Source organism: Leptonychotes weddellii, chromosome 15 (assembly GCF_054177405.1).
Source record: "Leptonychotes weddellii isolate Sample4059 chromosome 15, ASM5417740v2, whole genome shotgun sequence".
In the NCBI taxonomy this organism is placed as follows: domain Eukaryota; kingdom Metazoa; phylum Chordata; class Mammalia; order Carnivora; family Phocidae; genus Leptonychotes; species Leptonychotes weddellii.
Genome location: NC_138383.1, coordinates 43,060,648 through 43,082,798, shown reverse-complemented (window position 1 = coordinate 43,082,798; position 22,151 = coordinate 43,060,648). Strand labels below are relative to the sequence as shown.

General features: G+C 46.3%; 1 protein-coding gene across 1 annotated transcript in view; it reads right to left on the bottom strand.

Moving 5' to 3' along the window:
- The window catches only part of LOC102744764 (cytospin-B), a 75,886-nt gene that overhangs the window by 40,698 nt on the left and 13,037 nt on the right, over nt 1–22,151 (bottom strand). Inside the window, exons 4-5 of the mRNA XM_081805940.1 lie at nt 20,504–21,002; nt 17,105–17,207 (exon numbers count right to left, since the gene is read on the bottom strand). Of these exons, the coding sequence (XP_081662066.1) occupies nt 17,105–17,207; nt 20,504–21,002 (602 nt within the window). The remainder of the gene's footprint in view (nt 1–17,104; nt 17,208–20,503; nt 21,003–22,151) is intronic.

The following is a 22,151-nucleotide window of genomic DNA, read 5'->3' as shown; positions in this document are numbered from 1 at the left end:
CATTGTATATTGTTTACTGATATATACAAGTGTAATAAACAGACCTAGGAATGATAAAGATCAAAAACAAATTAAAAAAAACAAACAAAAAACAAAACCACCAAATTCTGGGGCGCCTGGGTGGCTCAGTTGGTTGGGCGACTGCCTTCGGCTCAGGTCATGATCCTGGAGTCCCGGGATCGAGTCCCGCATCGGGCTCCCTGCTGGGCGGGGAGTCTGCTTCTCCCTCTCCCGCTCCTCCCTCTTGTGCTCTCTCTCTCCTCTCATCCTCTCTCTCAAATAAATAAATAAAATCTTTAAAAAAAGAAACTGTAGGGGCGCCTGGGTGGCTCAGTTGGTTAAGCGACTGCCTTCGGCTCAGGTCATGATCCCAGGGTCCTGGGATCGAGTCCCGCGTCGGGCTCCCTGCTCGGCGGGGAGCCTGCTTCTGCCTCTGACCCTCCCCCCTCTCATGTGCTCTCACTCTCTCATTCTCTCTGTCTCAAATAAATAAATAAAATCTTTAAAAAAAAAAAGAAAAGAAAAGAAAAATGCTGCCTGAGAAGCCACCTCTTCCCTAGCGAGGGCAGCAAAACAAAGGCAAGCCCTTGAGCCGATCCTTTAGGGAATCATCAGACAGGTCAAAACACACCCCTAGAGGTCCCCGAGAACAAGGGCCGTGGTACTGCTAGCAAGTTGTGCAAGGAATGCTGGCCGCCATCCATAAGGCTATTGCTGAGCTGGGAAGCTGAGGATGGTATGGGGGGGAGGTTAAGATGGCACAGAGATCTCTGTAGCTTCTCCCCTGCTTTGTTATGTGTTCCCCTGCTTGTCACAAGTTTTTGATTAGATTCCAGGGTTATGAAAAGGCTGGTTCTGACGGTTTTTGCCACCTTACTTGTTGCTTTTGTAGAGGGAGGGAGTCATGGATTTCCTTAGTCCCCCATTTCTCTGATGCCCTCATGGTACTATTTCTAAGGGCGGGTGATAAGACAGATGTTGTGGATTGCTTTAATCAACCATCTTCTAACCCCCTCTAGGAGTCAGAAAGTTGGAAAGTGCCATTTGCGAGACACCCTTGCAGCTCGCGTTCAGGATGTGATTTAGGATCTGTCAGTCACAGGCCCTTGCACGCAATGGACTCAGAACTGGGTCACCTGGAGGAAGAGGCATGGTCGGGGCATCCACTTTGCTGGTCCAGCCTACAGGAGAGGTGCTTTGATTCTGGAGCCAACAACTCTGGTAGCAGGTTCCTGATTGTGCATCTTCCTGATCACGAAGGCCGCCTCCTTGGCAGGCCAGTTCTGATATGTAGACGTTGGGAGCTTTTCTTTCTTTCTTCCTTCCTTCCTCCCTCCCTCCCTCCCTTCCTTTCTTTTTTAAGATTTATTTATTATTTTAGAGAGAGAGCGTGTGAGCAGGTGGGGGCAGGGACAGAGGGAGAGAGAGAGAGAATTTCCAGCGGACTCCCCACTGAGCACGGAGCCCAATGTGGGGCCTGATCTCACAACCCTATGAGATCAGGACCTGAGCTGAAACCAGGAGTCAGACACTTAACTGACTGAGCTACCCAGGCGCCCCATCTAGCGTATGTTTCTTTAATACTCCTAACAATTCTGTAAGCTGTCTCCCTTACTGAATAAATTCCTTTCTGTTTAAAGCAGCTGGAGTGGATTCAGAGGTCTATAACAAAGAGCCTGTGTGTGTGGCCACACAGTGTGTGGAAGAAATTCCAATGGAAAGTGGCAAGCAACTGGAAGGTCCATCAACAGGCCACTAGAAGGACGCCTGGGTGGCTCAGCCGATTACGCGTCTGCCTTCGGCTCAGGTCGTGATCCCGGGGCCCTGAGATCGAGCCCCGCGTGGGGCTCCCTGCTCAGAGAAGCAGTCTGCTTCTCCCTTTCCCTCTGCTGCTCCCCGTTTGTGCTCTCTCTCAAATAAATAAATAAAATCTTTTTTTAAAAAAAACAGGCCACTAGATAAAGTATTGCTTATGCCTACAATGAAAATCCATGCAGGAGCTACAAATAATAAAATAGCTGTAGGTGAACTCACAGAAGGATGAACACAATATATCAACTGCAACTGCAAACACATCGCCTAACAATGTATGATTCTATTTTTGTGAAGTTTAAAGATATGTATTTGTATATTATGTTCAAGGCAGTGGTTCTTAACCAGGGGTGATCTCTCCCCTCCCCCCCTGGTGGGGGACATCTGTCAACGTCGGGAGACATTTTTGACTGTCTCAACCGGGAGAGTGTAATGGCATCTTGTGGGTGGAAGCCAAGGGTACAGCGAAAATCCTACAATGCACAGGACAGCCCCATGACAGAGAACTGTCTGGCCTCACATATCAACAGTACCAAGGCTGAGAAACCTTGATTTAAAGAAAAATATCAAACTGTTATTAAAAATGATACTTTTAGAGAGCAGGAGTGAGCAACAGGGTAGGAATTATGCCACTGTTTGTACACAATATAACATTTCATTTCCCCCCCAAGAATTAGGATTTTTTTTAACTGAAAAGATACAAGTAAGGAATAAACCAAAGAACACCACTTATTTCTAATAATAAAAGGAACAAATGCTTAGTGTAAAGATTCAGAGAGCACCCAAAGAGAAGATCAGTTATGGTCCTTTTGTATGACTCTTTGTATAATCAGTTATGATCCTTTTGATCCTTAAGCCACAAAACCCAACAGGAACTAATTGAAGAAAAGCGGAAATCTGTTCTAAGGATTTTATTGTTTCATAGCAACTAAGGATATCCGAAAGGAGGCTGCTACTGAGCCCTGACAAGGGGCTGTCTGGAATCAGGAGACAGGAAGGTGTCCCATCTGTTTTATTACCTGGCCTTCTCCCCCTGCATTTTCTGTCCCTACAGAGGCTTTCCCCCACATCTTTCCTGGTCAGGGTGGCCCTGAGAGGGGTCTCCTGGACCACCTGCATCTCAGGATCAGACTGGCAGGAGGAGTCACGACACTCACGTGTGGCCACACACACAGGCATTCCCGGATTTACTGCGATTCAAGGACTTATGGTCGTGAAAGTCTACAAAGCAAAATCAGCAAGGCGAAAAGCCACATGAGGTCAAGTCTAGAAGAGACCGGGGGCAAGCCTCTAAGAGTCCTCTTCCGGTAAACTTAATTCCCCAGCAATGACTTGTGATAATACGAATGCAGTGCTGTCTACCAAGGAAGCTCACTAGGGACCTGACCCTGGGTTTTTGCAGGGGGCTGGTCACGTAGGCGCCCCCTGCCTAGCACATTCCAGAACGCCACTCCCAGCAGGAAGGCAGGGGTTCAGCAGAAACCACAGTGGTTTCTGAGCCTCTCCTATCAGTTCTGGGAATGGTGAGAAGTCTCCCCAAATCCAAGTTACCAGTTCAGGGCCAACCTCATAAGCAGCCTTTGTAGGCGCAGCCTATAGGCAGGCCTGTTCCGTTGGCAAAAACATGGAGCTCTGCATCAGAGTAATCTTGCTCTCAGTTCTGGTTCCAAACTCCTGGGGAGAGGCTAACTGGCCCGGCTTCGGCTGGGTGTCCTCCCTGTCACCAGTCAGCAGTGATTGGGGGGAGGGGGGGGTCACAGCTGCTTCCTTTTGATCCCCATCCATGAAGCTGGGACAAGTCCCTCCCCATCTACTCCCCATCACGGGGATCTCTGCAACACCCTTTGATACTTTCGTTCACAAAATAATTTTTATTACTCACGATTTCCTCTATCTGGGCAGACACACACAACTGAGAGTAGGAAGGGGAGCATCTAGGCATCATGCTGGCCCCTGAGCTGAAACCCCTAGAAATATGGATTGCCGGGAGTTGAAAGTATGAATGTATTTCCCACAACCTGGGAAATAAGGCCCTTCATCTTTATTTTCCAAACAGATTCTACTGTTGCCTCAGGTTGTAAGACAATGCCTGGTGCCGTTTAAAACGTCTTCAACAAACCATTGTGTCTCACACACAGTTGCAGATGCAGAGACCCCGGCTGAGAAAAGGCCTCATGATGACATTCATCTTCCGTTGAGAATCTATCTTTATAATGAAGTCAGGAAAAGGACAATAAATAAATCAAAGCACTGTATGTTCTTTGAATTGTGCACGTGGACCTCCAGAGACCTGTCCCACAAAAGAAAACAACCAAGAGAGCTCTACGTGGCCTGAGATTCCACAGGCTGCCTGCTACTGGTCGAGCATATGCCAGCACTTGTCTGTGGGAACTCAGAGACAGAAAAACAGAAGTTGCGCGCAACGTGGGTGTTCTTTCCCGATGCAAAATAAGATTTGTTTTGGACAACACAAAGACTGCTTTTTTTCTCTAAGAGAGAAGAATATATAGCTCCCAGCTCATGGGCTCAAAACAGGTTCAAAGAGGTCTGTCTGCCTCCCTGATACCACAGTTAGCCCTTGCTAGCCCAAGTCTCGCAACACAAATCTGAAACTGCAGAGACTCAGATAGGTTTTGAAGTCAGTCTCTCGCTCTCCTAACACTTGCTTCTTGCTATCTGAAATGCAAGAACCACATACGATTTGAGTAACAGAAGATACTTGAATATATCTGTATCTCAGGGAGGGGTCTGCCAACTTTTTCCGGCAAGGGCCAGATGGTAAATAATTTTGGTTTGTAGGTCATACAGCCAAAAAGGCTCTACTGTAATGACTCAACCCTGCAGTTGTAGCTCAAAAGACCTAAGGCAATATGTCTAGGGATGACTGTAACTGTGTTCCAATAGAACTTTACTTATAAGAACACGTGGTGGGCTCGATTTGGCCCCTAGGCCATCGTTGGCTGAACACTGATCTGAGTTGAGGCTTAAATCTACTGTTACAGGATCAGATCCACACTATTATTATTTCAAATGACAAAAGCTTTGTGAATACAAAGTGTTCACTTTTTTTTATTTTTTAATTTTTTTAAAGATTTTATTTATTTATTTGAGAGAGAGAGAGCACCTGAGAGGGGATAGGGTCAGAGGACGAAGCAGATTCCCTGCCGAGCAGGAAGCCCGATGCGGGACTCGATCCAGGGACTCCAGGATCATGACCTGAGCCGAAGGCAGTCGCTTAACCAACTGAGCCACCCAGGCGCCCTATTTTCTTTTTTTTAAAGATTTTTTATTTATTCATTCGAGACACAAAGATACAGAGAGAGAGAGAGAGCACGAGCAGGGGGAGAGGCAGAGGGAGAAGCAGGCTTCCTGTTGAGCCAGGAGCCAGACGTGGGGCTCGATCCCAGGACTCTGGAATCACGACCTGAGCTGAAGGCAGACGCTTAATGACTGAGCCACCCAGGCGCCCCCAAAGTGTTCGCTTTAACTGTCTTAAAAAATAAGACGGGGCCAGGCCAAGAGAAAATTCTGAGTTATAGCATGTGCAATTCACGGAAAGGACATTGGAAAGGACATCACTTGGAAAAGTGCCATTTTTCTTTTTCTTTCCTTTTTTTTAAAAAAGATTTTATTTATTTGAGAGAGAGAGTGAGAGGGGGGAGAGGGAGAGAGAGAGAGAGAGAACACGAGAGCGCACACAAGCTGGGGAAGAGGCATAGTGAGGGAGAAGTAGACTCCCTGCTGATCAGGGAGCCCGATTTGGGGCTCAATCCCAGGACCCTGAGATCATGACCTGAGCCGAAGGCAGATGCTTAACTGACTGAGCCACCCAGGTGCCCCCTGTCATAATGTATGTTTGATGCAAAGAATAAATTTGGGTTATGAATCATAACAATAAAGTGAATACCTGTGAATCCCACCTCCCAAATAAAAATTAAGAGTACAGGGGTGCCTGGGTGGCTTAGGTGGTTGAGCATCTGCCTTCGGCTCAGGTCATGATCCCAGGGTCCTGGGATCAAGCCCTGCATAGGGCTCTTGGCTCAGCAGGGAGCCTGCTTCTCCATCTCCCTCTGCCTCTCCCTCTGCCTCTCCCCCTGCTCATGCTCTCTCTCTCTCTGTATCTCTGGGTCTTGAATGAATACATAAAAAAATCTTAAAAAAAAAATAAATAAAAATTAGAGTACCAATACCTTGTTCATCTGTTTTACTGTTTCATTTCAATTAGTTTTTTTTTTTTTTTTTTAAAGATTTTATTTATTTATTTATTTGAGACAGAGAGAATGAGAGACAGAGAGCACGAGAGGGAGGAGGGTCAGAGGGAGAAGCAGACTCCCTGCCGAGCAGGGAGCCCGATGCGGGACTCGATCCCGGGACTCCAGGATCATGACCTGAGCCGAAGGTAGTCGCTTAACCAACTGAGCCACCCAGGCGCCCTACTGTTTCATTTCAATTAGTTTTTAATATACAAGGTAGTTACACAGCTATGTTTAAAAAAAAAATTTTTTTTTTAAGATTTTATTATTTATTTGAGAGAGAGAGGGATAGAGCACAAGCAGGGGGAGCAGCAGAGAGAGAGGGAGCAGGCTCCCCGCTGAGCAGGGAGCCCGATGCGGGGCTTGATCCCAGGACCCTGGGATCATGACCCTCATGAGCCGAAGGCAGACGCTTAACCGACTGAGCCACCCAGGCACCCCCACAGCTATGTTTTTTAAAGTTCTATTTGATAAGATTTAAAATTTAAATTCCAGTTTCCTACCCCCCTACTTAGCCCATATCTGTCATCTCCCTGATGCCCCATGTAAGCTCTTCCTACCGTTTTTTTTTTTTAAAGATTTTATTTATTTATTTGAGAGAGAGGGAGCATGAGAGAGGGGAGATCAGAGGGAGAAGCAGACTCCCTGCTGAGCAGGGAGCCCGATGCGGGACTCGATCCCGGGACTCCGGGATCATGACCTGAGCCGAAGGCAGTCGCCCAACCAACTGAGCCACCCAGGCGCCCTTCCTACCGTTGTTTTAAAAAATAAATAATATCTTCATTGAGATATAATTCACATACTATAAAGTTAACTTTTTGAAATGTACAATCCAGTAGCTTTTAGTAGATTCACAAGGTTGTGCAACTACTACCACGATCTAATCTCGGAACATTTTCATCAGCCCCAAAAGGAAGCCCATGCCCCTAGCCCCTGGCAACCACTAATCTGCTTTCTGACTCTGTGAATCTGACTACTCTGGACAATCCATATCCGTAGAATCATAGAATATGTGATTTTTTGGGCACCTCGGTGGCTCAGTTGGTTAAGCAACTGCCTTCGGCTCAGGTCATGATCCTGGAGTCCTGGGATCGAGTCCCGCATCGGGCTCCCTGCTCGGCAGGGAGTCTGCTTCTCCCTCTGCCCTCTTCCCTCTCGTGCTCTCTCTATCTCATTCTCTCTCTCAAATAAACAAATAAAATCTTCAAAAAAAAAAAAAGAATATGTGATTTTTTGCATCTGGCTTCTTTCTTTAAAAAGATGCAATTTTAGGGGCACCTGGGTGGCTCAGTCGGTTAAGCATCTGCCTTTGGCCCAGGTCATGATCTCGAAGGCCTGGGATTGAGCCCCATGTGGGGCTCTCTGCTCCGTGGGGAGTCTGCTTCTCCCTCTCCCTCTGCCCCTCCCCCCTGCTCCTGCGCACTCTCTCTCTCTCTCAAATAAATACATAAAATCTTTTTTTTAAAAAAAGATGTAATTTTAAAAATAATTTTTTTTGTTAAAAATTTACATGCTTATTGTAGAAAATGAAATACTACAGGAAAGCATGACTAAATTTCAGTATTTAGCTAGAGATAATCACTGCTAACGTTTGTATAACATTTATATAAATTTCTTTTTATAGAATTGGAATCATACTATACAGACTGTTTTAGAATCTGACTTTTGACTTAACATAGTGTGCACATTTTTTCCAGCACCTTTAAATATATTTGCCCAAAGCATGATTTTTAAAGGCTTTATAATATTCCATTGTACACATTATATCATAATTTATTTGATTCATATCTTGTTGGAAATTTGTATCACTTCCAGTTCTTGCAAAATGATTTTAAATAAATAAAACTATAATAAACTTGCTTGAAATTATATTTTCACAGTCATCCATAATTATCTCCTTGAAATAAATAACTAGAAACATAATTTCTGTGTTAAAGGACACACTGATTTTGAGATTCCTGATACAATTGCTACATTTCCCTCCCAAAAGGCGGGATTCACCTACACTCCCACCAATGGTAGAACAGGATTCTCATTTTGCCCAGCTCATCACTTAAAAAAAATTTTTGATATGGTGAGCAAAGAAATGACATCTCCTTCTTTGATTTGTATTTCTTTGATTACAAGTGAGAATGAACAACGCTTTGCTTAAAAATTTTAAAATAATTTTAAATAATTAATAATTATTAAAATAATAAATTAATACTTTGTGGCTATTTAGGGCGCCTGGATGGCTCAGTTGGTTAAGCGTCTGCCTTTGGTTCAGGTCATGATCTTGGAGTCCTGGGATCGAGCCCCGCATCAGGCTCCCTGCTCAGTGGGGAGTCTGCTTCCCCCTCTGCCTCTCCCCCTGATCATGCTCTCTCTCTCTCTCGTATAAAAAAAATAAAAACTTAAAAAAAATAAGATTCTCTTTCACTCTGCCCCTCCCTCCCGCTCGCTCTAAAAAAAAATTAAAAAAAAATTTTTTTTTGGCTCTTTATAACTATCATGCATAGTTAAGTGCTTAAAATTTTTTTTAATTTACATGGAGTTCGCCATATTGAGCTCAAGGCCCTGCAGCCATGAAGGGAAGGTATTCAAAGCTCCGGGAAGACAAGATGATCACTAAGGCCCTTGGAGACCTGGCAGGGATGCAAGGGAACACCCAGGGCAAAGGTATGCATGACTTCAGGTGTCACCAGCTACTCTCCTCTGGGGCACGGCAAAGGCCAAGCTACCATCCCTCCTTTCGTGCTTAAACTCCCGCCCAGAAGCCTTGAGCCCCATTTCCACTGGGAATGAACCCATGATCCATTCTCCAGTCTGGTCCCGACCCACCCTGTACCTTGCCCACCGTCATCATGCCCAGCCTGCCCTCCGTCCCGCCTTCTGCCCCAACTGCTTTCACTCACGGTTCCCTCTGCCTGGGATTCCTTCTACCTCATCTCAACAGGGCTGGCTCTTCCTGTCATTCTGGGCTGAGGGGACCCATCATCCTCGGACAGCCCTTCCCGATCTATGGTGCCCCCCGGTCACCCTGCACTGTCCTGCTCCACGCGGTCCTTGGGCCTGTTCCCCTGGCCCTTCTCTTCTCTTTCTTTGTGGGCTGCCCCACTTTGCTGTCTGTCTAGACCTGGTTGCTGAGCACAGTATCCAGCAGGTGTTCAATATATATTTGCTGAGAATATGCACGTTTTTGTAAACTCAGTTTGGTGACCCCCACACCCCAACCTTGGACTAAAACTAGTCTGATCATCCCTTGATCAATATTCACTGACTGACTGTCCTGGGTCATCGTCGGAGGTGTCCCACGATGCTCTCCCAGAAACTGCCAGGAACCTTCTCCTGTATGTCACACGGCTCTTCAGCCTGACGCCACACGGCTCTTCAGCCTAATGCCACACTGCTCCTCAGCCTGATGCCACACGGCTCCTCAGGCTGATGCCACATGGCTTCTAAGGTCCTTCTAAGGTGCTTGGCACCTCACTCCTCTGGTCTCAGGGCTCGTGAAGTAAAATGTGAAGCCCCTCCAACTTTGATCCAGCTTCCGTTAAAATTAAAAGATAAAATCTGAATCACAACGCTACGCGATGGGATGATTGGGGAATAAACAGTGTTGCTGACAACTAGATTTTCTTACTGAACTGCCTTACTTAAATTGTCTTAGTAAACATAAGGTAGAGATAACTAGAGGATATTTATATGCCAGTGACTAGAGAAGCATCGTGAAGAAAAACACTAGAAACCTGGGCAAAGGTCTTATTTGAGTTTAAACCCATGGAGCTCCTGTTACTGTCAGAAATGTTATTTCTTTCAGTTTCCTGAGAAGGCGGAAGGAGCTCCCTGAACTATTCAACTATTCACCAAAAGCTTCTGGTTTAATCTCTCAGGAATTAATAAGCCTTTTACTAAGAAGCATACTTTGGCAACAAAGCTTTTGAGAGAGGTTACAAGATACTTATCAACGTACAGAATACTTTATCAGGAGGTTCACTTAAGCAAGAAATGAACTCGAGAGACTTGAGATAAATAACCCACTGCACGCTCTCTCTCTCTCTCTCTACATGTGTGGTGTGGATTTTTCTCGTTTGTCAGAAAATTTCAGAATCATTAGGTCTTATAGAGTTTGAAATAGCAATGCCTCTGGCAAATCCAAATCCAACTATGAAAGCTTGTTCTCCATGGTGTCTGTGGGCCAAGGGGAACTTTCTAGCACTAAGGCTTCTTTGGGAGTGCTGAGGTCCTACCAATAACCAGAAAACACTATGGTGGGCACCCCGCAGTTGTGAAGTCAACCAGTTTGGCGCTGGGGTGTCCTCTGTCATTTCTCTTCCTGTCCTGAAGCCCTCAGACCTCAGCGAGGCTAAGGATGGTCAGCGTGCTTGGCCTTCTGCCCTCCCTTCGCTGAGGGACCTGGCCTGGGACGCACTCTGATGAGTGGGTGGAATTCAGCTGTAAATCTCTGCAGAGTCCTTGTCCCTCCCAAGAAGGGTGATGAGGCGCAGCCACCCCACATGTCTGCAGGTGGCCCCTTGGCTGTGTTCCTAGGGCCCTGCCGTGCCCTGGTCACTGTGGTTAACACCGGTGATTCAGTCAAGGTCCCAGAGCAAATTTAAAAGGATGAGTTCTGCCAACACCCTGAGTGAACTTTAAGCTTAGAGAAGCTGGTTCTGGCCCAGGGCCTCCAGGGAAGAGCCCAGCTGAGCTCACCAGGGATTCTGACCCACAAAGTGGTGAGCTAATAATAAATGGGTGTCGTTTTGGCCGCTAATGTTGTACTAAGTCACAGCAACAGAAAACTAAAAGGGTGGGGTGGCTGGGATCACAAGGTAACAGAGAGAATCCCACAGTTTCTTCTTCAGGGTCAGATTATTTACTTTTCCTGGATGATAAACCGATGACGTCTTTTTCAGGACATTAGTGTTCCCGTGGTTCACGTCTGTTGGTGCTTCTGATTTTTTACAACACACAGGCTTTTGGCAAGTTGAGATCCAGAACCGAAAGGGTTTTCTTCAATGGAGGTGAGACTTTTAGATCCGAGGTTCTCAAGGCTGCCTGCACATCAGAAGGACCGAGGCCCAGGATCCCTGCTCGGGAGATTGTAATTCCTGAGATCGCTCAACTGATACCTGATCTCAAGCTACATCACGCCAGACTTCTGACCTCTAAGTCATTCTGATGTGCAAGCAGCCGTGAGAATGATCCCTGGGCAGCAGCATTCTAAGACACCCCCATGCGCTCTACGCCCTGGTGTGTCCTCCTTGATCCCTTGATCATGTTATGTCACGTGGCAAAAGGATTTGACAGACGGAATTAAGCTTGCTAATGAACTGGCCCTAAAACAGGGAGAGCCTCTGGGTGGGCCTAACCTTATCACATGAGGCTTTATTTATTTATTTAAAAAAAATTTTTTTTAAGGATTTTATTTGAGAGAGAGAGAGAGCACAAGCAAGGGCAGCGGAAGGCAGAGAGAGAATCAGGCTCCCCACTGAGCAGGGAGCCTGCTGTGGGGCTCCATCTCAGGATTCTGAGATCATGACCTGAGCTGAAGGCAGCCGCTTAACCAACTGAGCCACTCGGGCGCCCCGAGGCCTTATTTAAAGCAGAATTTACTCAAGCAAGAGGCAGAAGTCAGAGATCCAAAGCATCAACATGAGCGGGATGTGATGGCCACTGGTGACTGAAGATGGAGGGGGCCACACGGAAAGAACCTGAGCGGCCTCCAGTTGCTGGGCGTGATCCTGGCTGACATCTGGCAAGAAAACGGGAGCCTCCGTCTTACAACCGCAGGGAACCTGTCACCAGCCTGAAAGACACCAGGTGGATTCTTCCTCAGAGCCTCCAGGTGAGAACATGGCTCAGCTGACACCTGATTTCAAGCTACACTGTGCTGGACTTCTGACCTCTAAGTACTGTGAGCTCACAAACAGGCGTTTGAAGTCACTGAACCTGGGACTTCGTTACACAGCAAAAGAAAACTATACCAGTGACTTCAAAAGCAATACAAATAACTGGCCATTTCTAGCCAAACTATTTTCAAATTATATTTCCTATAGGAGGGAACTTAAATATCACTTCACATATTTCTTCCTACTATAACACTACTCTAATGCTTTGACACCTGAAATCTGAGGCCATTAAAACCTTAAAACTCAGCCAGTTAAAACATGCTAAAAGTTATGGATTCTAGCTTTGGAGAGATAGATGAGATGTAGGTAATCCCTACCTACGCCCTCCACCAAATAAATCACCGGTGTTAACCACAGTGACCAGGGCATGGCAGGGTCCTAGAAACAGAGCCAAGGGGCCACCTGCAGACATGTGGGGTGGCTGCGCCTCATCACCCTTCTTGGGAGGGACAAGGACTCTGCAGAGATTTACAGCTGAATTCCACCCACTCATCAGAGTGCGTCCCAGGCCAGGTCCCTCAGCGAAGGGAGGGCAGAAGGCCAAGCACGCTGATCATCCTTAGTCTCACTGAGGTCTGAGGGCTTCAGGACAGGAAGAGAAATGACAGAGGACACCCCAGCGCCAAACTGGTTGACTTCACAACTGCGGGGCGCCCCCCCCATAGTGTTTTCTGGGTATTGGTAGGACTTCAGCACTCCCAAGGCCTTAGTGCTAGACAGTCCTGGTTTCCTTGCTGGTTATCAGCCAGGGACCTCTCTCGGCTCCTGATGGGCCCCCTTCACCTTCAAGCCCACCAATGGTGCACTGAGTCCTTATGATGCTTCAGAGGAAACTCCGGCTTTTAAAGGGTTCATGTGTTAGCTCTACCCAGATCATCTCCCTTTTGCCATATGTAAGGAGGAGATTATTTAAGGGTGAGGGTTACTGGGGGTCATTCTTAGAATTCTGCCTATCACATCCACCATCTTGCCTCCTGGCCCCCTTGAGAACCCTTTCTGGTAATTACATGAGAGATGCAAATTTCTGTCATAACCCCAAAGAAGGAATTAAAGGCAAATTTAAAAAGGGAGACGCAGGGTTCCATGGGTCCGATCTAACCTTGGCTCGGGATATAGTTAACAGGCAGCCTGCAGACTGAGAGTAATTTGCAAGGCCTTCCTGGAAGCCTGACTTAAAAAAAAAAAATCCAAGGAAATGTGAGTTGAGTAGAATGTCTAGAAAGGTCTCCTCTTTGCTGAGAGCCACTTCAAGCCCAGTGCGGGCCTCACTCTGGAGTGAGTGCGTGTTCGTGTTCCTGGATCTCAGTCCTGGGGCTACCTCAAGACACCCAAAGCTGAACCTGGGGCTCAGCAGTGGGTCTGACCCACTGTTCTACGTTTTCAGAGCTGCCACCCCATGTTACTTAAATTCCAACTGATGCGGTTGCTAAAGTGATGATGTCCTCATTCCGACCTTCCAAGCTTAGTACCTGGCGTGGGATAAACCCTGATGAGAAGAGGCAAGTCTGCTTTCCCTTCCTCAGGGAAGGTGAGCCGCTGCTCAAATGTCACCTCCCTGACCTTCGTATGACAGTGGTGTTCACACACCCAGCACTCCTAAGCCTCCCACCCCAACTTTTCTCCACAGTACACTCTAATATAGCACGTATTTTACTTTTTAATTTGAATCGTCTAGTCCCCGTGAAGATGGAAGCTCCACGAGAGCGGAGATTCTGCCTGCTTCGTTCACTGCTGATTTCCCAGAACCTAAAATATAACGTGGCACCAAACAGGCCCCTCCATAAAAATTCACCGAATTAATATATGGAGAGTTTTGACAGAACCTATCATGCTATACTTTGGTGGGCTAAAAAGAAAGTTCTTTCAAGTGAAAATGCACATGGCTACCGGCTTTTTTTTTTTTTTTTTTTAACTGAGCTGTCTGAGTTTTCTACAATTTATTTTTGGTTTCCTGGGTCGGAGAGAACAAGCTTCAGAAGGCTTAGGAGGCGTCTCAGACAAACAGGTCTAGACAGAGGATATTTTGTGAGGAGTAAATAAATTAGACACATATGATTTATGTTTCCCTCTAAATTTACAGAGATTTAACAACGAATGAAAAATACCCTTCAGGCAGAATGAGTTTTGGGTTTCATCAAGTGTAAAATGCTTTGAAAACTAGTTCAAGATGTTCACAAAATAAAACAAAACAAAACAAAAAACACTACAGCAGGAAATATAATTCTCACTCTGATGATGGGAAATAGCTGATTGTGTAATCCCTCCCTGCAATCTAATTATAATAACACTACATGGCAAAGGGCCAATTCCTTCTGGAAATTTTAATTGTCTTTTCCTGTCCATCTTGCACTTGCCTTGATCCATTTCTGCAAGGTGGGGAAATGACAGCTCAGTCAAGTGTCCATGACCACGTGTGGCTCAGCCATGGTCAAGACCTTGTTCCTGGCCTTTCTGAGCTTCAGTTTTCTGTGACCACTCCTACTTCCCTTACCCTAAAGCCTCCCAGAATCAGCTTTCTCTCCCCCACTCCTTAAGCTTTTCCATTTCCTCAGGAGCGTGGGGGGTGTCTGACTCTTGATTTCAGCTCAGGTCATGATTTCAGGGTGGTGGGATTGAGCCGAGGGATGCCCTTGTTGGGGTGGCCTGCCTTTATGGGGTGGTTTCGACCCTCAGAGTGGGCTGAAGCAGAGAGCGCACAGAGCAGCTAAAGGAGAAAACAATGCATCAGAAACAAAGCTCGTCCTCTGGGAGTCTCTCTTACGGGCCATTAACCCGATTAATTTTTTTCTTTTTTAGCAGGAACCGGGAAAAAAAAAAAGGTAATGTCAAAGACACAAAACACTTCTATTCTTGGGTAGAATCTGATTTTAAGACCCTTCACTCCTGCTATTACAAAGATAATCCCAGCCCTGCTGCTTCTCAAGTATCAGGGCTGCTCCTGGCCGAGGCCTTGTTTTCTTGCTCGGTTCTTTCTTTCTCTGTCCCCGCCCCCCCTCAAAGCTTAAGGTTGGGGAAGGAGTGCTGGGGTGCCAGAATCTTCAGAATCTTTAGAAAAGTGGGGTAAACGTATGGGAATGCAGGGTCTGAGTGGGGAGAAGGGAGGAGATGGCAATTTTATTTTATTTTTAATATTTAAAATTTATTTATTTATTTACTTATTTACTTAAGTAATCTCTGCACCCAGAGTGGGGCTCGAACTCATGACCCCATGATCAAGAGTCACATGCTCCCCCGACTGAGCCAGTCAGGCACACTGGAGATGGCAATTTTAAAGAGGGTGGCTATTTAATGGGAAAGGGAACACAGTCCACCTTACAGAAGAAAACACCGGAGAACATTTTTGTGTCCTTGGAGCAGACAAAGATTTCTGAAACAGGACGCAAAAAGCACTAACCACCGGAAAAAGACGGATAAATGAGACTTCATTAAAATGAAAGACTTTGTTCCACAAAAAAGCAAAAATTCAAGCCACCCTGGGAGCAGATATTTGCAATACTTCTATCTGACAAAGGACTGGTACCCAGAATATACCAAGAGCTCCTGAAAGCAAGAGGGGAAAGACAGACAATCTGATTTTAAGATGGGCAAGAGACAGGGAGGGCACATCCCCAAAGAGATTACCCAGATGTCCAGTTAGCATGTGGAAAAGTTCTCGGCCTCATCAGCCAGCAGAGAAGTGCAGATCCCAACCACAATGAGATACCACTACACACTTATCCCAAGACTGGGAGTACCAAGACTGGTGCTCTCAGTGAAAATGCAGAGAAATGATCTCTCCTCACTTGCTGGGGGGAGGTAAACTGTACAACTGTTTCAGAAATCTGTTTGGCACTATCTACCGTGCTTGAATATAGGCACACCCGATGGCCCAGTAATTCCATTTCTAGGTGTAGATCCAGAAAGAATGAGCACACCCGTGTTCCGAGAGACACGCACAAGAACGTACCAGCACCATGTAACTAGAGCCCCGACCTGGAAATAACTCATCTGTCCAGCAAGAATGGAAGGGGTAAATAGATAATAGGTGTGATCACATAATAGGTTCCAAAGGGGTTAGAAAATGAACGAACTGGATAAGCCTTGATAACTTCACACCGTAGGAGAAAGCTGGATGCAGATAGGACAGTTTTTGATTGCATATATGGAAAGTTCCAGTGCAGGCAAAACTAACAGAGCATTCCGGGATGCCTGCTTTTTGTGGAAAACCACGAGGAAAAGAATTGAGGACAACAGTTGTCTTTGGGAGTGGGAAGGGGGTAGGATCAAAAAGTCACACGGAAGGTTTGGGGAAATTGACAATGCTCTATTTCTTTTTTTTTTAAAGATTTTATTTATTTATTTATTAGAGAGAGACTGAGAGAGAGAGAGCATGAGAGGGGGGAGGGTCGGGAGGGTCAGAGGGAGAAGCAGACTCCCTGCCGAGCAGGGAGCCCGATGCGGGACTCGATCCAGGGACTCCAGGATCATGACCTGAGCCGATGGCAGTCGCTTAACCAACTGAGCCACCCAGGTGCCCCGACAATGCTCTATTTCTGGATGGGAGTAGTGACGGCCTGGGTTTTCACTTCATTACAATCCATAAAACTATAATTTATATTTGATGAATTTTTATCTTTCTAGATGATACTTCATAATAACAAAGCTTACACTTCTATCAAGTACTACTTCCTCGTGTAACCTTCCCAGAAGACGAATACTGTCCTGATAAACTGATACTTTAAATGCAAACAGCTCTAAAGTAACAGGAAACTTTTGAAGGGCCACCTATGTGGGGCCTTTGTGTCAATTAGGGAAAGGCACCCTCTTCGGGAAGGTGGTTCGGCAAAAGCTGCCTTCCCTGGACTGAAGCAGCCTGCTGGGCTCAATGCTTGCGGAGTTCACAGCTCCTCTGAGCAAAGAAAAAGCTGGCCCTTCCTGCAGGAGATGCAGACCTGCATTCAGGTACATGGTTTGTTGGGTGGACTGGCTTTCAGTCCCACTTGCCTCTTCGTCTGGGGACCACAGCAAACCCTACCACCACTGGCAGCCCTCCCTAGGAGCACAGAAGGACAACAATTATACGCCAACATATGCATGCACAGGACCAATACGGGCACAGGACTGCTGCTGCCCAGGGCTGGCTGGAGGTTGGCCGACGCTGTCACTTACCGCGTAGCCTTCTGTTTTCTTCTGGCACCATTTCAGGAGAGCATTGCGCTTGGAGCCGCCATATTCCCGGGCCAAGGCAGCCAGCGGGTCTCTTCTTTCCACGCTGGTTAGAAAGAAGAGCACAGAGGAAAGAGAAGATGCTAATGTTTAGGACCCTCAAGTATATATGAAATAAATAACTAGATTAGAAAAGTGAAAGTCTAGGTCTATCCAGGGAGACTCAAGAGAAACAACCAAATCAGTCATATCAGTGATACATTTCATTATGTTTCACGATATGAAATTTCAATGGTAATAATAATTCTCTTTTCCTTAAACTGGAAGGTTGATATCCAGCTGCACTGTTGTTCTTTATGCCTTACACATATTTTATTGTTATTATTTTGTATCATTCTGATACTTAATAAAAATACTTTTTTAAAAAAGATTTTATTTATTTGAGAGAGAGAGAGCGAGGATAAGTGGGGGGAGGGGCAGATGCAGAAGCAGGCTCCCAGGACCCTGGGATCACGGCCCGAGCCAAAGGCAGCCGCTTAACCAACTGAGCCACCCAGGCACCCCTTAATAAAAATACTTTTTTTTTTTTTTTAAGATTTTTTATTTATTTATTTGACAGAGAGAGACACAGCGAGAGAGAGAACACAAGCAAGGGGAGTGTGAGAGGGAGAAGCAGGCTTCCTGCGGAGCAGGAAGCCCGATGCGGGGCTCGATCCCAGGACCCTGGGATCATGACCTGAGCCGAAGGCAGACGCTTAACGACTGAGCCACCCAGGCGCCCCAAAATACTTTAAAATATATATATATTTTTAAGATTTATTTATTTATTTGAGAGAGTGAGAATGAGAGAGAGTACATGAGAGGGGGGAGGGTCAGAGGGAGAAGCAGGCTCCTCGCTGAGCAGGGAGCCCGATGGGGGACTCGATCCCGGGACTCCAGGATCATGACCTGAGCCAAAGGCAGTCGCTCAACCAACTGAACCACCCAGGCGCCCCACTTTAAAATATTTTTATTAAGGAGTAATGGGATGATTCCAGACCTCAGCAATCTGAATTAAGGTAGAGAGATTTTTAAGAAAACGTCATAACTGCATTAAAATTTTTCTTTTGTAATTTGATGGCTATTGTCCCTTGCACCTGGCATATTTGTCAACTTAAGTCCATGAGAGTTTCTGTGGTCAGAGTCGCTGTTAACTATGAAGTTACAGTAACTTTGCCTGTGTTTGTTACTTCATCACTTAGAACTGAATTTCTAGGTCTGACAAACTAGGGAAGACTGAAATGAAGGTTTGGAAAAGAGTTTCTGTATCCGTGGATGCCCAAAACACTAACTGAACAGGTTTCTTTAAAAAATAAGGTTAAAAAGATACGATGCGCTCTCCAAATTAATAATAATAGGATGAGAACTTCCAAAACAAGTGATTTCTATCCTGTCATTTGTTTGTCTCAATGACGTGAATACAAAAATAAAATAACACATTAATCTCCACCAATTTAATCTTTCATGATGAAGGGTGTAATATAAATTGCATATTAATACACACATAGCCTTTTTGTACGCATTTCTGGCATAAAGAAAAGAGCAGTTTCAGGATAGCACTAATTCTGGTCCTTAAAACTAGTTTTGATCACTTAAATCTCCTGTGCATAAACAAGGCTAATATGTAGTATCTGGGGCTTTAAGTTAAATCTCTGAAAGATATGACTTCATCTATTTGGGTCCAAATATAAGCTACGCCCAAAGATATGACAAGAGCTGAACTTACTGAGACTTTCATAAAATCCTTTTACAATACTCATAATGGTAGTTAGAATGGTTGTTAAGTAGCTATTACTCCCAAAGTGGCTAGTTTTGTATATTCATCCATCTACCCATTCCAACGCACTGGCTGGATGCAATGCTATGTGTGGAGCATGGCCCAGGGGGCCGGGGAAGAGATCAAAGCGTGAGTCGAAATATTTACTGTGTACTAAAGTACAGCCTAAATAAATGGGGACAGAGGCACACACACGATGCAACAGTGCATTAAATACCCGATTCAGCATAAGACATGGAAGGCAGAGAAAGGGGCTGTTGATGCCACCCGGGGGGCTTGCTACCACCTCGTGGAAGGTTTGACTTTTTTTTTTTTAAGATTTTATTTATTTATTCGGAGAGAGAGAGTGAGAGAAAGCACGAGTGGGGAGGAGGGGCAGAGGCAGAGGGAGAAGCAGACTCCCCACTGAGCAGGGAGCCCGATGAGGGCTCGATCCCAGGACCCTGGGATCGTGACCTGAGCTGAAGGCAGACGCTTAACCGACTGAGCCACCCAGGCATGGGAAGGTTTGACTTTGCAGGGGAAGCACTCAGGAGTGTGAAAGGACAGGAAGGAGACGATTCAGGCCAGGACCCTGCGAGTGGTGGCAAATGCTCGTGTTAGCTGCAAAGGCTGAGAATAAAAGTGGCAGGTGAGCTGGGTGGGGCTAAGCCGCGCAGAACGGAGGGAGCAGAACAAGGAGCGTGGGTGGAAGGGTGCATGACAAGTCACAGGAGGTTTCTGAGAAGGTCTGCACGGGATGCGCTCCGTGTTTTCGAAGATGGACTCCACGTGGAGAAGCAGTGGGCGAGGGGAGGGTGGGAAGTGGCTGGAGGTGGCTTGTTGGGGTCTGGGGGAGCAGGGGCACTGAAGAGGGAGGAAGTGGCAGAGGTGGGAGCCACGCCAGGCCTCTGATGGCCGCCCTGGCAGTCTCTGTCCCTTCTCGCCCCTACTCTACCTCTCACATCACTGCTAATGTGCTCTTTCGACGCTGACTTCAAAATGCCCCTCCAATCCTTCCTATATGCCACTGTTTCCTGGACCACTACTCAAATCCAAATCCAAATCCTGCAAACTTACTGGTTCCCCACTGCTTTACCAAAATGAGTACAAACCTCTAACCGTGGCAATGAAGACCATTCGCAAGGGGACTCCAACCCGCCTTTCCAGCCGTGATATCCTGAGCACCTACCCACCTCCCCAGCAGATACCGGCAGCTGATGGTGTGTCTGCCAGGGCCCCTCCCCTCCTGAAGCCCCCAGGCTAGTCTAACCAAAGGAAACCACCCCTAGTCCCCTGAATGTTGTGCAGAGCTCCTCCGGGGACCCCTGCAGGCCCCCTGGCAGAAATGTTGCCTCCCCGCCTCCAGACTTCTTGACCCAAGTAACAACCCCCGCAAGAGTCTGCGTGTATTTCTGTTTTTATAGACCTTCTTTCGCTTTGCACAGTCCTGCTGTCCAGGGCCCTCCTCCCTTGTTGAAGGCAGGTACTGTGTCTGATTTCACTCAGGAAATACACATACAAGTAAATTGACCACAGGGGGTAAAACAGAAGGAAGACTACAAGGTCATCTGCCCAGTGATGTCTCACTGTGTAAAATGTGATACCTGAGTTTGCTCTGTGGTTTCAAGCCCCCGGTGGAGGCGCTCAGCAGCCTCGTGTTCCCGAAGCCCAGAGAAGGGGGTCTGCTCAGAGACTCCAGGGAGGGACTCTTCCGGAGATAAGGGTCCGGTTTCAGGTCCTCACCCCTTCCCTTTAGGAGATCTGTGTGAAGAACAACATAATCACCCATTCCTGAAGAAGAGAAATTTGAATGGTCACCACACTTTCTTCTCAAGTACAAAAGAATTCTCATTTTCTTTCTAAGTACAAATATGTAATAAATATAGAGAGTTTCTGAATTAAGGAATAAAAATGCACATAGGGACATGGCCTTTTCTAGAAAGGATTCTCCAGGCAGGAGACCGATTACATAATTCGTAGACACAAATGCCAAATTAGCCCCTCGTTCAAAAATTATTAAGAATTTCAAGATGGCACCTCCAGAGTCTTGAGCCAAAGCCCTTCTAAGCACCCTGCACAGGTCACACCCCCACAGAGCCAGCCCTGTTCCCAAGTAAAGCACTTTGTTTTAGTTGATGGGCATCTGAGAGAGACAGAGAGCTGGCAGGAAGATGCCCAATGGGATTTTCAAGTCAGAGGTGGCAGCAGACAAAAACCTGGGTACCAAGAACGGTAACGATTTTACAAGAAAAAAAAAAGCCACTCCAGTCATAGGGTCTGGCTTGCTAAAAATAAGCAAACATAAATTCTTTGAAGGCTCCTCTCTGCTGTTTTAGTAGGAGTCAAAACAGGTTAACGAAACAGGCTGAATCCTCCGGATGATAGTTCCTCAAGGACCAGAAGAGCACAGAATGGGAGAAAATCTCCATAGCGTCTGGTTTGTATTGACAGAGGCAACGGGCACTCAGAGGATGGGGTGACTTGCTCAATGCCACACGACAGGCCTCTGTGACCAGGCTGAGCCCACAGTCACCTCCTATGACACCATAAGTAGTGATGGAAGAAAACAATACTTGTACGGCTAAGAGCCGCCAATTATGGGGCGTGAAGCGGGGAGTGAGGCTAATGAGCTTGGAAGAGGAGAGGAAAAACAGTGCTTACATCACTAAAGAGAACAACAAAAACAGTGCATTAATCCCATTTTGGCAGCTTCTGATGACCTCAATGCTGGCAAGGCTAGCCTGAAAGCAAAGCAGTTTTTACCGTGTAATCCTTTTTTAGTATAGTAAATAGAATCATCCCGGTAGACAGGTGCCCGGTGGGGGCAAAGGGGGAGGGGGCACTGACAAGGAACTGTTTACTTCAGGGCAATAGCTACTGTGGTTTGAGCACCAGGATTTAGCTTGTCAATTAAAACAACAGCTTCTTTACACAAAAGGTAAAGTGGGAGGCTTAGAGAAGACACAAATATTATGACGAAAAGCTCATCTGGTACACTTCAACATGGTTAAGATGGTACGTTTTGTGTTATGCGTATTTTAGCCACAGTTACAAAAAAAAAAAAGGCTTGCCTAGGTACACATCACTGTGCACATAACCAAGTTATCCCCAATTTTCCACTACACAGCAAGTGTAGAGAACGCAAATCAGGTGGGTTTCCAATACTCTGTGTTGACCTCCCTTCCATTTCTAGGAAGGGGGCGCTCGGTTTGCACAGAAATACCATGACCTGCTCTGCTGGACTTACTCACC